The 13,457-nt window shown below is 44.7% G+C and overlaps 1 protein-coding gene across 2 annotated transcripts; it reads right to left on the bottom strand.

Moving 5' to 3' along the window:
- Nucleotides 1–11: 11 nt before the first annotated feature.
- On the bottom strand, nucleotides 12–12,826 carry klc2 (kinesin light chain 2). Of its 2 annotated transcripts, none has more exons than XM_030430150.1 (14): nucleotides 12,628–12,826; nucleotides 8,958–9,203; nucleotides 8,440–8,779; nucleotides 6,941–7,157; nucleotides 6,651–6,840; nucleotides 6,376–6,549; nucleotides 6,171–6,270; nucleotides 5,617–5,666; nucleotides 5,301–5,368; nucleotides 4,486–4,594; nucleotides 4,100–4,252; nucleotides 3,728–3,852; nucleotides 2,854–2,911; nucleotides 12–2,772 (listed from the first exon to the last, which is right to left on the bottom strand). In XM_030430150.1, the coding sequence occupies exons 2-14, from the start codon at nucleotides 9,183–9,185 to the stop codon at nucleotides 2,689–2,691; spliced, it is 1,896 nt and encodes a 631-aa protein (XP_030286010.1). In that variant the 5' UTR covers nucleotides 9,186–9,203; nucleotides 12,628–12,826; the 3' UTR covers nucleotides 12–2,688. The 2 variants fall into 2 exon arrangements, with proteins under 2 accessions (XP_030286010.1, XP_030286009.1); XM_030430149.1 differs by lacking the exon at nucleotides 12,628–12,826 and adding an exon at nucleotides 12,096–12,226.
- Nucleotides 12,827–13,457: the final 631 nt, after the last annotated feature.

Genomic DNA, 13,457 nt, shown 5'->3' with positions numbered 1-13,457 from the left:
AGGAGACAGAATCAGGTTTGAAAAGTGGAATTTGTGTTTATTGAACGCTTTGATAAAATACACATCAGGTTGGCCCCTTCACAATAAGATCCATCAGCAGTACAGGAGCTGAAATCGTACATAAACAAGAACCCCGTCGTACCCACAACACTTAGAATCAATGCGCTGATCCCCGTGAATATTTGGATGTCAGAAACAAAGATCGGATTTCATCTTTCAAACTTTGGATCGACAACTTCAAGACGAACACCGAACAACCGGAGCCGTTTACAGTTTTTCTCTCAGCTGATTTATTGAGCGAAACAGCGCGTACACTTAGTCTGAGACGCTTCCCGGCGGTGTGCAGGTGCCTGATTAATACAGTAAATGATCGATTAGTATTGGTGATACAGTACGGTGTGTAGAGGAAGCCACCTTCAACTACAAATTAGTGTTTCACTAACGTCTGTACACTACGCGGTGTCGACTGAGAGTGTGTGATTAAAGGAGTTCCCCATCGTTATGTGTGTGTGAACAAGTGACATACAGTAAATACATAAAGGTCGTATACGGATAATTCTGTACATTATTTGCTGCGAACGACACTTAAAGCACTTTAAACGTCTCTCTGAACACTTACTTTACCCTTTCGTCCCATCATGCACGTGTTTCTTTGTCACCGTCCATCACTAACCTGCGCCGCCTTGCACACTCAGCACAATCACAAGCTGATAATAGTTAGCACTTTTTTTCAGACTCGGCAGTGTGACTTCAAGAAGGTGAAACCTCAGGTTATTTAGGGCACATGGCGACAGTGTGCACGCACCGTCGTTGACAAAATGCCTCCACGGCAAAAATAACCTGCGTTTTCTTGAAATCAAACTCAGATTGTCAGGAGTTCTTGTTTTTGGCCTTCTTGTGTTAGAAGATTTACGAGTAAGATTGAGGAACTTACCAAAAAAAAAAGCCAAAAAAAAAAAGAAAGGGGAACTTCTTGACAATCTGAACACATTTGAGCCCAGTTTCCACGTCACATGTACATTCTGTGGACTGTTCTCTTGGTATCGGTCGTATTTTGGTGGAGTTTAGCTCCCGGCTTGCAGACAGCACAGCAACAAAACAAAGAATCCAGCGCGAGTGCCACCGGACCGCACAATCGACATGAAATGTAACATTCAAAGAATCAGTTTTTCAGTACCTTCAACGTAAAAGCTCTGAGCCAAAACATGAAAGAAAGAAAGAAAGAAAGAAAAAAAAAGCATCAGCACAACAAACTTCATCGAGGACGGACGGTCGCCGACTGATGGCGTCCATCCGGATCAGCATTGATATCACTGAGAGTGTTTTGTACAAAATGATACATATTCAGCAAACGAGGGAAAAAACAACTCACAGCAGGAATTAATAAAAGTAAACATGTCGTAGCCGACGCACTGCGTCCGCTTTGAACCAACAAGAAAAGGTAGTTACCCATATATTTTTAATCGAGGGTTGATTATGCCTTTAACATCCTGGTTTGATGATTGTAAACAAATTAGATTTAAATATTTTTCACAGCATTTTCTTTCAATATTACTCGGACTTGTTTGGTCAAAAGTCTGGAAATTCAAAGTGTTTTTATGATAGAAGTGGGAAAAGTGACCTCACAGTATGATTACAGTGATCAATTAGGCGTCCTGTTGCAGCACGCAGGAGGTTTATCTGTTGATTGACTTTCAAATGAACTTCCCGGCCCTCTGTCATTTCCCCGCGAGGCCCCGACAAACTCATTTGAAAACTGGATGTCTCCTGTAATTGACCTGTTTGAGGACTTAGTGGAAACCTCAAGATCTGCTCTCAGAGTGCATTATTACAGCAGATTTAAGCGATTGAGGTTCTGAATTTATCAGCATTTTAACAACATGTCGATGTTTTCCTTCTCTTCCAGTCTTCACCCCTTCACATCAGCAGTGTTTCCTCCGACTGAAACCCTCTTTAACCCAATAAAGTGTAAACAAAGAGAAAAAAACAAACAGATCAATGTGCACTATATACAAAGAATGAAATATCAAATAATTTAAAACTCTATATACATAAAAAAAAAGAAAGAAAAAAAAACAAGAAGGCAAAAAGTGAGGTTTAAATGGTTAGTGCTAATGGTTTTTTGAGAATCCCCAAAGATTGCTTGTGTCATCTGTTCGTACCTCTGATAAAATCGAAGCGGATTGTACCATTTTTTTTTTTTACCGTCATGCTACTGGTGATATATACAGAGTGCAACGCTTCTCTTGGAAACTGAAACCGGAGTATTGAGCCTACCTAAGGTTGAGTGTCTGCACGTGAGGGTGTGGATCGAAGAGAACGGACTCACCACGATGTGGATACGACGCTTTGCTACGGTGCTATGAGTCAACAAACACGAGGCGTTCAGGTGCAGACATTCCACTTTCTAGTAAGCAGCATGCTGATTAATGAGTATCTAAATATTCTCTTTCTCTGATCGCGGGCGGCGGTTTGTACAGCGAAGCAGCAACGACTGTGTCGCACAGGGAGACTGACTTTTAGTGCGTTTCTTTTTTCTCTTCAGTTCTTTAAAAAATATGCTGCAGGTGCAAAGTGTTTGATCTGGCGTCGAGCTTTAGGTGTGTTTGTTGGATCAAACCGAGCTGCAAACAGCCTCTCCTCGTCGGGCCGCTCTGTCTCCGCTGAGTCCCGCCGCTCTGTCTCTGTCTAGCCAATCAGGGAGCTGCGTCTGGATAGGTCGACGTTACTGGCGCTCAGTCCCCTGCAGTCGGAGAATCCGGAGCTGGTGTCCTGAAAACAGAGCAGCTGATGTTAAAGCTACTTCTACTAACAGTTTCAGTTTAATCCTCGGTGTGTGTAAAACAGTCGTACCTGTGTGGTCTCCTCGGTGCTCTTGTTGAGGAAGTTGAGGGAACTCGCTCTCTTCATTCTGAGCAGAACAATCAAACAATGAGCATGAATCACTGAAAACTCATCACATTAATCAATCAGTATATTCACACAGGGCTCCGATCTACTGAGTGCGACTACACATTTTTTTTGGTCACACCGGTGTGAGACATTCAGCAGGTAGATTGAAAAAAAATGTAAAGAAATATTCATGTTATGGAAATTTCTTTTGCATGCGCTGTGATTTAAACCAAGATAAACATTTTTCTGCCGATGTATTCCTGTTATTAACAATCATTTACATACCATGTCAAGAAATTACTTACATTAGAAATTACCACCAGTGTATCCACTGTAAAAAGTTATTCTGGAGCCCTGTAGTATCAAAAAGTATTTTTCCTTTCCATAAAATACAAATTCAGGTAGAATAGAACCAGTGTTGTTAAATTGCCTAGAGCCTCCATAAGGACGCAGTAACTCCTAAGATGTTGCTTAATTGTTTATTGATCTCTTTGTTCATGGAAAGTTTTATTCTAATGATAGTTTCATGGCTAATCTTGAATAAAGTAGAATTTGGGTAATAAAGAAAAAAGTTAACTTGGCTTTTCCAGAGATTTCAGCCTCATTCACCAGCCTTTAAAAGCAGATGGAGAAGGTCCAAGCAGAACGAAAGAAAGTTCTGTCATACTACTTTTTTGCAGGGTCAGCGATGAACCTTAAAGCTCGTTATGAATTCAGTTAAATGTCTTTGGGTTCAGGACTGATGGTCGGACAAATAATGCAATCTGCAGATGTTGCCGTGAGCTTTGGGAACCTTTTCTACTCTGACCGATGACACATGACTGAGTCATCTCACCCTGGGTTGCGGGGCTCCTGTGGTCCGCTGCCCTGCAGCTTCTTCACCAGCATCTCGCTGCTCCTTCTCAGGGCGTCACGAATCTTCCCAAAGGAGCCGCTGCGGCGCAGAGAGCCGTTACCGTCCTGAGGAGAGGAAACAGAAAACTGAGTCAGCATTTAATGAAGACATTAACTATCTCTTGCTGAGGCTCTTCAGACTACAAAGGCTGTTCTCCCCGTTCATGCTGGTGCCCCACTGGAGGGCATTCACTATTACTCATTATTCATATCAATTTATCTGCCTTGTATGCAAGGTCGTGTTGACCTTCAAATAATGAACTTGTTATTATAGAATTGGTTTGAGGTACGAGTGAAAAGTGTCTGAACTGACCCCGTTCCACTCAGCAGAGTCGTCGCCCTCGCTCTCTCCCCGCTGTCCTCCCGGCCCGTTGACTCCCTCCCTGCTGTGTCGTCTGTCGCCCCCACCCGCTCCTCCGTCCTTCAGCAGCTCCACCACCTTACTCTGGTTAATGGCATCAATGCCCTGAGAGAGGACACAAAGAGAGGAAGAAAAACATGTTTGAGGACGAGTGATTTAAAGGTTTGTTTACTACGACGTACACACATTTAGCTCCATGATCTCAGTTTGCCATCGTTTATGGGCTCATCAATCACAGCTGTTGAACTAATCAGGCAGCTTAACTGACCGAGCTGCTGAAAAGGACTCGGTCGACTAATCTAACAGCCGTAACTCAACCGCTCCCGTCTGTGGAGTACCTGCTTCCGGGACTTGCTGGCGCACTCCTCCAGCGTTTCTGCTGCCTCCAGTTTGCCCTGGCGACGGTACAACGCTCCCAGACTTTTGAGGGTCGTGTTCACTGTGGGGCTGCAAACAAAACCCAGCAGAGACGGGAGTGTTATTTCGTTTTATTCTGCACGGCTTGGCCGAGTCACAGCCAGGGTTAAACAAATACATCAGTTTGCAGAGCCCGCTGCTTTTATTAGAATTGCACGTTTGCCAGTGTGTGTTTTCTAAAGTCAAACTGAGGTGAGAACAAACAGTGAACACACTCTGATGACACACTTGGCTTTTACTGACACTTGGTTTGAATATTTTTCTGACATATAGTCCTTCTTCTTCTTGGTACGGGTATTAGAGTGCAGCCATTGACTTGATTTGTTGACTCTTACATTCCAACTGTTCTTTCCTGTTATCTCCAGAGGCTGTGCTTCAACTTAAAGCTCTATTTTTACATGAAACAAATAAACAAATCTGCACTGAGCACTAATTTACACTAACAGCTAATAAAGCCACCTGAACAATGTAGATACAGATCTGTAACACTGTCTAAAAGTCCACATTTTCAGGATGTTCCTCTTAGACACTTTTGGATTTTATTAGCAAAAACGTTTATTTTAAAAATATCCTCAGACAGGAAACAGGATGCGAGGAGTGCTGCTCGGGTGTGGAAGTACATTTCCTTTTGGTGCTCTGCATTTTAGGGATTGTATTCATTAAGATTCTTAAAAAACATCCTTATCTGGTTCCTGAGTACTACATGTTTTCCAGTGTATTCACATTAGCGACTCACCTGTCCACCTTGCAGGCCTTGTACCAGCTCCCGTACTCGACATACGGGCCGGAGTCCTTGCGCTTACCCTGAGAGAGAGAGAGAGAGACGGCACAGAGAACAGAGAGAGGGAGATTAAGATGAAACGAGGCAGAGGGGCAGCAGGGGGCGAGTATGACATATTACTCTATTACAAACAGCCTATTAACAGAGTCCCGGTCCTCATTTGTATCGTCTGCTGCCCTCCATCATTCTTATTCTCGCCGTCCGGTCCATTTGCTTAATAAGCTGCCTGCCATACATGGACAGAACTGAAAGTTCAAACTGAATGACTGACCTTGCTCTCCTCTCTCTCCTCTGCGTGCATCCAGATCGGTTTGTTGTCGTCTGCGAAAGGAGGATGAAAAAAAACAACATATGAATGCTGTTTGATATTTACAAGAAGACTAAAAAGAATCTGCTGCAGAAACCAAAACTGGCCAGAGACATATTCCCTCCATCGTAAACACATGATTTTTATTAAAAAACACATGGCCGCCTTTAATTAAACTACCGCGGCGCCAAATTCCTGCCGAGGCCCTCTCTCTCTCTCTCTCCCCCTCTCCCTCGTGCTGGGCATGTGAGGGTTTGATGGGCTTAGCGGCGGCAGGAGAGAAACATCGACATTAAGCCGCTTCGCGCGCTTCAATAGCACAAAATAATCCTCTGACCTGCTGAGAGTAATGAGGGCCGACGGCAGGGATCAAAAAAATACCCAAAACGCTGAAACATGTCAGGGAGAAATGGGTCGGCTCCTGGACGGTTTCCGTTCTTGCCGCCAAGATTAAGGATCCTCGGCAATATTTAAAAGGTCAGTCGTACAGGCAGACAAAAAATGTTAGCTCCGCTTACTGTTGACGGATCCGAACTCCTTCTCGTGCGCCCTGGTCAGGATCTCTTTGTACAGAGCCTCGGCGTCTTTGAACTTCCCCTGCTTCAGGTAGCACGTCGCCTGTGGAGAAGTCGTGACGAGGTAAGAATACAGGAGAGCAGAAAACGAGTCGGACGCAGTTTTATTACTGTGCGTCAAAAGTTGGAGCCTCATAAATGCCCCCACCAGGTTATTTTTGGTCTTGGCCACGTTGGGGTCGTCGGCGCCCAGCTTGGACTCGTAGATCTCCAGAGCTCGTCTGTAGTAGTACTCCACCTCGTCGTACTTGCCCTGGTTCTGACACAGCAGGGCCAAGTTGTTCAGCTGCTTGGCCACGTCTGGGTGGTACTTCCCCAACACCTGGAGACAAAATGACGCACATGCGTTCGATCATAATCACTTGGAGGCAACAAAAAACTCAAACTAAACCACATTTTCCATTCAGAGTCGTTGGTTTTTACCTTCTCCCTGATCTCCAGCGCTCTCTTGCAGAGCGGTTCGGCCTCCTTGTATTTGCCCCTCTTCCCGTACAGAACGGCCAGGTTGTTGAGGGTGGCGGCCACAGCTGGGTGATCCTTCCCCAGAGTCTTCTCTCTGATGGCCAGCGCGTCATTCAGAAGGTGAGCTGCTTCTTTGTACTTGTTCTGGTCCCTGGCGGCCCAAACACAAAGACAACGCTTTGTTTAAGAGGTTTTTTTGTTTTTTTTTCCCAGCTTTAAATGTTTAAAACAGCCTCTTCTCCCTTCCCTACCTGTACACCAGGGCCAGGATGTTGAGCATGGTGGCTACGTCGGGGTGGTCGTGTCCGGACGTCTTCTCCAGGTCCTCCAGGGCTTGTTTGCACAGCGGCACGGCCACCTCGTACCTCCCCTGCGAGGCGTACTGGATCACCAGGTTGTGGAGCGTCCTGAGGCGGGCCGGGATCTCGTAGCCGCCCTGCTGGGCTGCCACCTCTCCGCTCGGCTGGGCTGTGGGACAGACGGGAGGAAATTAAAACGCCTAGCTGTCAGTCTGTGATGGGAACACTGATCATTCAGCAGATGGTGTTTTCGTCTCCGACTCCATGTCTCCGTAAGCCTCGCCGTCTTGGACAGCTAGCGTTTGCTGCCATTTTCGCAAACTATCCCACAACACAACCTACGTTATTGGCTCGTCAGAATCCAAGATGGCGAGTGTAGATGGCTGGACAGCCATAGAGAGCGAAAGACTTTCCTAGACTGTCAAACACAAGGTCGAACCAGATGTCAAGAGACTAATGAACGAGCTAAAAATGCTAATCAAAACAGAACGAGTGTTAATTTTACGCATTATGGCTCAATGTGCAGCTGAGAGTCCCAGCAGAGCATTTAACAGTATTCAGTTATTAATATTTAAAGAGACCAAGATGCAAAGGAGAGCTCTTTGCTAATGGGGAGGAGAGCTAACACGCAGCATGAGTGACCTTTTCTATCTGCGGTGTGATTTCACACGGATCCAAATCTTTTGTTTATACGGTGAATTAGCATCGGCCCGACCACAGCTCCTGCTTCAAAAACGTCCAGCGTCCTATATCAACTATATCAGGGCTGAGTTGGGGGTATTTTATACAAAGAGCTGTTTGTTTGAACACTGAGAACAACTCGTGCCTCAGTGTTTAAATTACTCTGAAGGGTTCAGGCTGAGGCCTCAACGCTGCTGCTCCTGAAAGACTGCTTTGAGCTCCGGGTGGTTTTATTTTGACACGTCGTAAATGTCATAAATACAGCATTCATTCTGCTGTACACACAGGCGCTGCAGGGGACACTCTGGAGTTTGCTTACTACTATAAAACTACAACTGCTATAAACAACAATACAGAATGATAAAACAGACTTGTTTACATGGAAACTATTTTAAAGTCAGTTACAGACGAGGGAGGAAAGAATCCTTTTTATCCCATCAAAATACATTTCATCTGAAGATATGTTAATAAATCGATCCATTGCTTGAGTCACTTTTCAGGCTAACTCCCACCCCCCAAAATACTATCTGGTTCTAGGCTTTGCTTCCTTTCTTTGTCTTTTAGGACAATAAACGTCTCAGGATTGTGGACTCTTGGTCAAACTAAACAATTGTGGTGAGTTTGTTTTTTTGTGACATTCTGTAAACCAAACTACAAAACTGAAAATAAGAATGACTGTTAATCGCAGCGTTACTTCAACTGCGTGTGTGTGTTTAGCATCATGCTATCATCTCCTGTCTGATGTCTAAGGGCTGCTGCTGATGTCATACCTGGTCCCTGGTCATCATCGTTGGGGAACAGGTCGTCCAGACTGTCCTTTGAAGTGTCTCCTCCGCTTCCCCCGCTGCCGCCACCCCCGGCGCTCTGGCTCTTCTCCTCCGAGGGCGACACGTCGTCGTCGAACTTCTTGATCTGGTTCATGAACTCCAGGTGCTTCTTCTCCTCCTCCAGCTGGGCGACGCTCTGCTCGCTGCGCTGCAGCTTGTGCTGCGTCCCCGCCAGCTCGTCCCGCAGCCACTGGTTCTCCTGGCAGAGGCGGCGCACCTGAGCGCGCAGCTTCTGCTTCTCCGACTCGACGGCGCTCAGGTGGCTCGACAGGGCGATGATCACCTGGGGGAGGAAAACTTTTTTTACAGCTGGAACCTGGAACATTTTCTGCATAGGTGCACCCAATGATACATTTTAATTCAACTTCTTAAAAAATGCAGCAAATCACTGGGATTCAACTGGGGGACATTTTTCTGTCTGACGCCCCAGAGCAACCAATAAAAATGTTTGGTCGTCTCACCTGTGCCTCTCCCAGGCCCAGCTCGATGGCCTCCAGGCTCTTGCGGAGCAGCCCCGACTTCTCCTGGGCGACGGGCGGCTGAGTGCAGTCCAGCAGCGAGTTGAGGAGCTGGGCGTGCTCGCCGCGCAGCGTCTCCAGGCCCTGCATGACGGCCTTGGTGTTGAGGACGATCTCATCCTGGCTCAGTCGCTCCAGGGTTTCATCGCGTGGGTACACCATGGTGGACATTGCCTGGTTTCATACACACTGCAGGGACAGGAAAAGAAACACAAAGATGGTACTTTTGGTGCGGGATGGGAGGCGTTTTCGCTGAGTGTGTGTGGACTTTGTCCTCGACATTCTACTCGATCACATCCTTTATCAGCTGGTCACTGAGGTCAAGCGGAGGGGGAGAGGACAAAGAGACAGAACAGATGAGATAAGAAAGGAAAGATGACAGGGAGGTGGAGCAGGACAGAAAGAGGAGAGAATGGAAATATGATACAATGCAGTTGAGAAGGGAAATAAAGATACTCGATGAGAAGAAGGTCAACAAACTGAGCTACAGGAGGAGAAAAGAACAGAAGGAACATAAAGATGAAATAAGAACCCTCCAGGGAAACATTCGTACCCAATTTCCCTGCTGAGTGTATAGAAAGTAAAGTAAAGTATGTGCTATAAACCTAAACGAAAGGCAAAAAATTGGAAACATCAGCAGGGGGGCGGTGTTAACGTTCCTGAGACACATTCACTGCATGGAAGCACATTCAAATTCAATAACAGGGTTTAAAAAGATGAACTGAGGACATGAAATATTCAGTGGAGTGTAGCTGGAGACTTTCTAAGTAAGTTGCTGCTGCACAAAGCTTTCCCCCGGAGCTCCCTTTGCTCCGTCTCTCTCCACAGCGAGACAATAGTTTCCCATTTCCTCATTGCATAACGCACTCCTTGAGCCGTTAGACGAGATGTAAAATGATAACGGGGTGTATGTGAGAGAGAGGGGGGGGAAGGTATATGTATAGTTAAAGCCCATTCAGATTACTCCGGGAGGATTACTCGGCGCTTGAAGGTGACGCAGCAGCTGGCAGTGAGCGGTAAAGCCAATTAAAGTGAGACACTGTTCCACGACAGATCCGGTGTTTTAAAGGAGAGACTGATTCAGAGCCGACGGAATCAAATATCACAGAGACCAGACGAACTTACACTCATTTAGAAAAAATACTTCATAACTGTAAAATGTCCTACTTACATATCTTGGTCACAATTCTCTAATGACAAGATATAAAGGATTTGAATCAAAACATCTTCATGATTCATGTTCAAGCTGAACAAATGACTGAAGACCAAATATTTCATTGTCCCTTTATATAACTCTAATTTCTAAGACTTTTTTTTCTTTACACCGGTGGGTGCATCAGTAACACATCTCAATTTCATTTCTGAACACATTATGTAACTGACTGCAAACGGGAAGAGTACACTACCTTCGTACTGATTGTTTGATCAGAGCCGAAACTGATGAACTGCAGATTTTTTTTTTTTATTTAACGAATCATCTTTCACCTTTTCGATTTATCATTTAGCCTTTTAAAAGTCCAAAAAGTGACGTCTACCACTGTCCTAACAGTCGAGAGGCAAAAACATCTTTAATTTACAAGAATCCTTGAGAGCAATTTCTGCCACCTTCTAGGAAAATCAACAACTTTTTAAAGTAAACTGAGTTCAGACTAGAGCTGTGTCATCTATTTAAATAAACAACAACTATGTTATTAAGATTAATCCACATTTAATCAATTTCTTTACATAATAAAATAATCTAAATTCTCTGATTTTAGCTTCTTAAATATGATTATTTACTGGTTTCTTTACCCTCTTTGACTGCACACTGAATATATTTGGGTTGTGGACAAAACATCATATCTGAGGTCATCATCCTGACCTCAGGGTGACATTTTCTAGACCAAATATCTAATCCAGAAGATAATCGACAATAAAAATCATTAGTTGCGGCCCTATTTGGATTATTGATGCCTGCAGAGGATGTTTATTCTAAGCAGCAGTCATTAGTCATGTGATTAGTCATCATGAGTAATGAGAGGTTCACTGGTCATTTCTTCAGCCGTACCACGCAGATGGATTTAGTATTTATTCCTTATGATCCTTTAGGAAAACACATAACAAAAAGGTATCTTTTTGTTAAGTAAACAATATAAAGAAAGTTCCATGTTAGTATAGAAACATGTGTGTCCCAGTTGCAGACAGATCCAGGACAAGGAAATCTAGTCTAAATATTGACCAGCTGTAAATGAGCCCTTTGCAGCAGCAGCAGCAGCAGCAGGACAGAGGAGCCGATTGTGCAACATCGTGACTTTCTCTCTGTCCCTGCTTTGATGCTGGAGGCGCACCTGTTCTCCTCTCCTCCCCCCTCTCCTCCCCTCCTCTCTCCCCTCTCGGTCTAGCTCCCCCCCGCCCTCCCATCCGCCTCATACGCTGACTGCAATGCACCAATATTCACATTTCCCTTCGTGTGCACCGTCCGCAAACGCAGCCAAGTGAAACCGCAAAACGCCAAAAAACACTGGCATCCCGAAAAAAATCACGTCATCGCTTCTTCCTCTTCTTCTTCGCGCATCTTAAATCGGGCTGTTTTTGTAAAGGCACAAATTGTGCCGGTAGGACGTTTCGAGGCCTGCGGGCCGGGAGGGGCGGCAGCGCTTAGTGCTTGGCAGGAGATCAATCAAGGTGACCCAGATGGAGAGCAGGGTTCGGAAAGGACAAACCGATGAAAGATAATTCGTTTAATGGCTGTCATTTACTGCGAATGTGTTCAAATGTCCGGATCTGACATGCAAAGTGTTTGTAAACAGAGCAGGCCCGAGCCCCACGGTGTTACACAATACACACAGATGCACGTTATTGTGATGAACAATATGAGGCGTTATTATTTACCAAATGCAGAGATAATAATATAAACAGGAGCATTTTTAATCTGTTTAATGGCTAAAAACGCCGGCGTGCGGTAACTGCAGATGACACATTTACGGACCTCGCCGAGGATGTAGCGTTTAATTTGACAGCTTGCTAATAATAACACATCTATTTTAACCATACAACTGCGACTTCATGCTTATTTTGATATTATTCATCTGCATTATTTACCTTCATCGAAGACAAGTGCGACGCTTTCTGTCCCTCGAACAAAGCAGCAGGACAATGTTGTGATGCTCCAGACTGACCAGTGTCAAACACGCGCGTGCACAACTAACTGCTTCCGGATGGGTTTTTCAAAATAAGACGCAAAGTGCGGCGATACAGACTGTAAAACACAACAATACAGGATAAAAATAAACTATTCAATGAAATAAGATCATACCACGTCTAAAAGGGTGATTTAACAAAGCAATTGATGCTCAACTCGGCTAGAAATTACTACTAACAGTTAAGTTAGCGTTAGCTCCAACCTTACTTTGAAGGACACGGGGCGCTGTGAAGTACCGTTAGCTGACCTAGCTCACCTGTCTCTCATTACACGCTTCTTCTCACGTTATTTGGCCAACACAGCGCACACAGAAATAGCTCCCACGCCACTCAGTTTAGTTTAACACGATTACAATCACAGCGCGAGTCTGTAAGTTAGCTAAAAGCCACTTTAGGTGAGCTCCCAACAGCATCTACATTCATCAGAACTTACCCAGACTGTCAGTTGACGATGGAGGACAGCAGGAAGTCTCTTAAACGTGTCCACGGTGTTTGGTCGTCACTGACCGCTCATGCTCACAACAAACTTCCGCTCAGTTAAAAATAATGTGGAGTAGTCGATGCGCTTCAAATGTGACAGCCGGGAGACGAAAGATGGCTGTCCTCCCAGAATCACCAACCAAAGATGAAGTAAAATATCGAGATGATTCACGTTTGACAGGAAGTTGTCTTGCGCATGCGCGGAGTCGAAGTGCCTATCCTAGCATTTTCTAACTACGTCTAGAATTTCTAAAATGAGACTTTTTAAATATTTGAAACCTTTCATCTTGAAGATTATTGTCTTTAGGCTATTCTAAGTTAAATTAACAGGAATACAATGATCTTTGCTATCATTAAATGCTATCACAGCCCCCTTGAGGCTTTAACAGCATGCTTGTGTGTGTAGGTAAATTTTTTTTTTTAAATATATGACAGGACAGTGGGACTCAGACTGAAAGTAAAGGAATGTAATAAGTTATTAATATGGGTGCCTCTCGAATTCATACTCCAAACAAACAGGGGGCTGCACATCACCAGAGCAACTGCTAACTGATGCTAACTATGGCAGCGGTTAGCTAATAAAATTGAGTTAACCGAGCAGCTAGCGGCCATTTTAACTGACTCTGCCCGGACTGGGAGCACTGGGGGAGTGCTGGTTTTGTTCACTATCAAACTTTCCCCTCTTGAGACACAAAATGGATGGGGGCTAGCTGGATAGAATGCTAACTTTACTAAACATCTGTGCGAGGCAGTACAAAAACGTCTTTGAGGTAATGTCAGCAC

Source organism: Sparus aurata, chromosome 10 (genome assembly GCF_900880675.1).
Source record: "Sparus aurata chromosome 10, fSpaAur1.1, whole genome shotgun sequence".
NCBI lineage: Eukaryota > Metazoa > Chordata > Actinopteri > Spariformes > Sparidae > Sparus > Sparus aurata.
The sequence above is the reverse complement of the archived record's forward strand: the minus strand, read 5'-3'. Positions and strand labels throughout refer to the sequence as shown.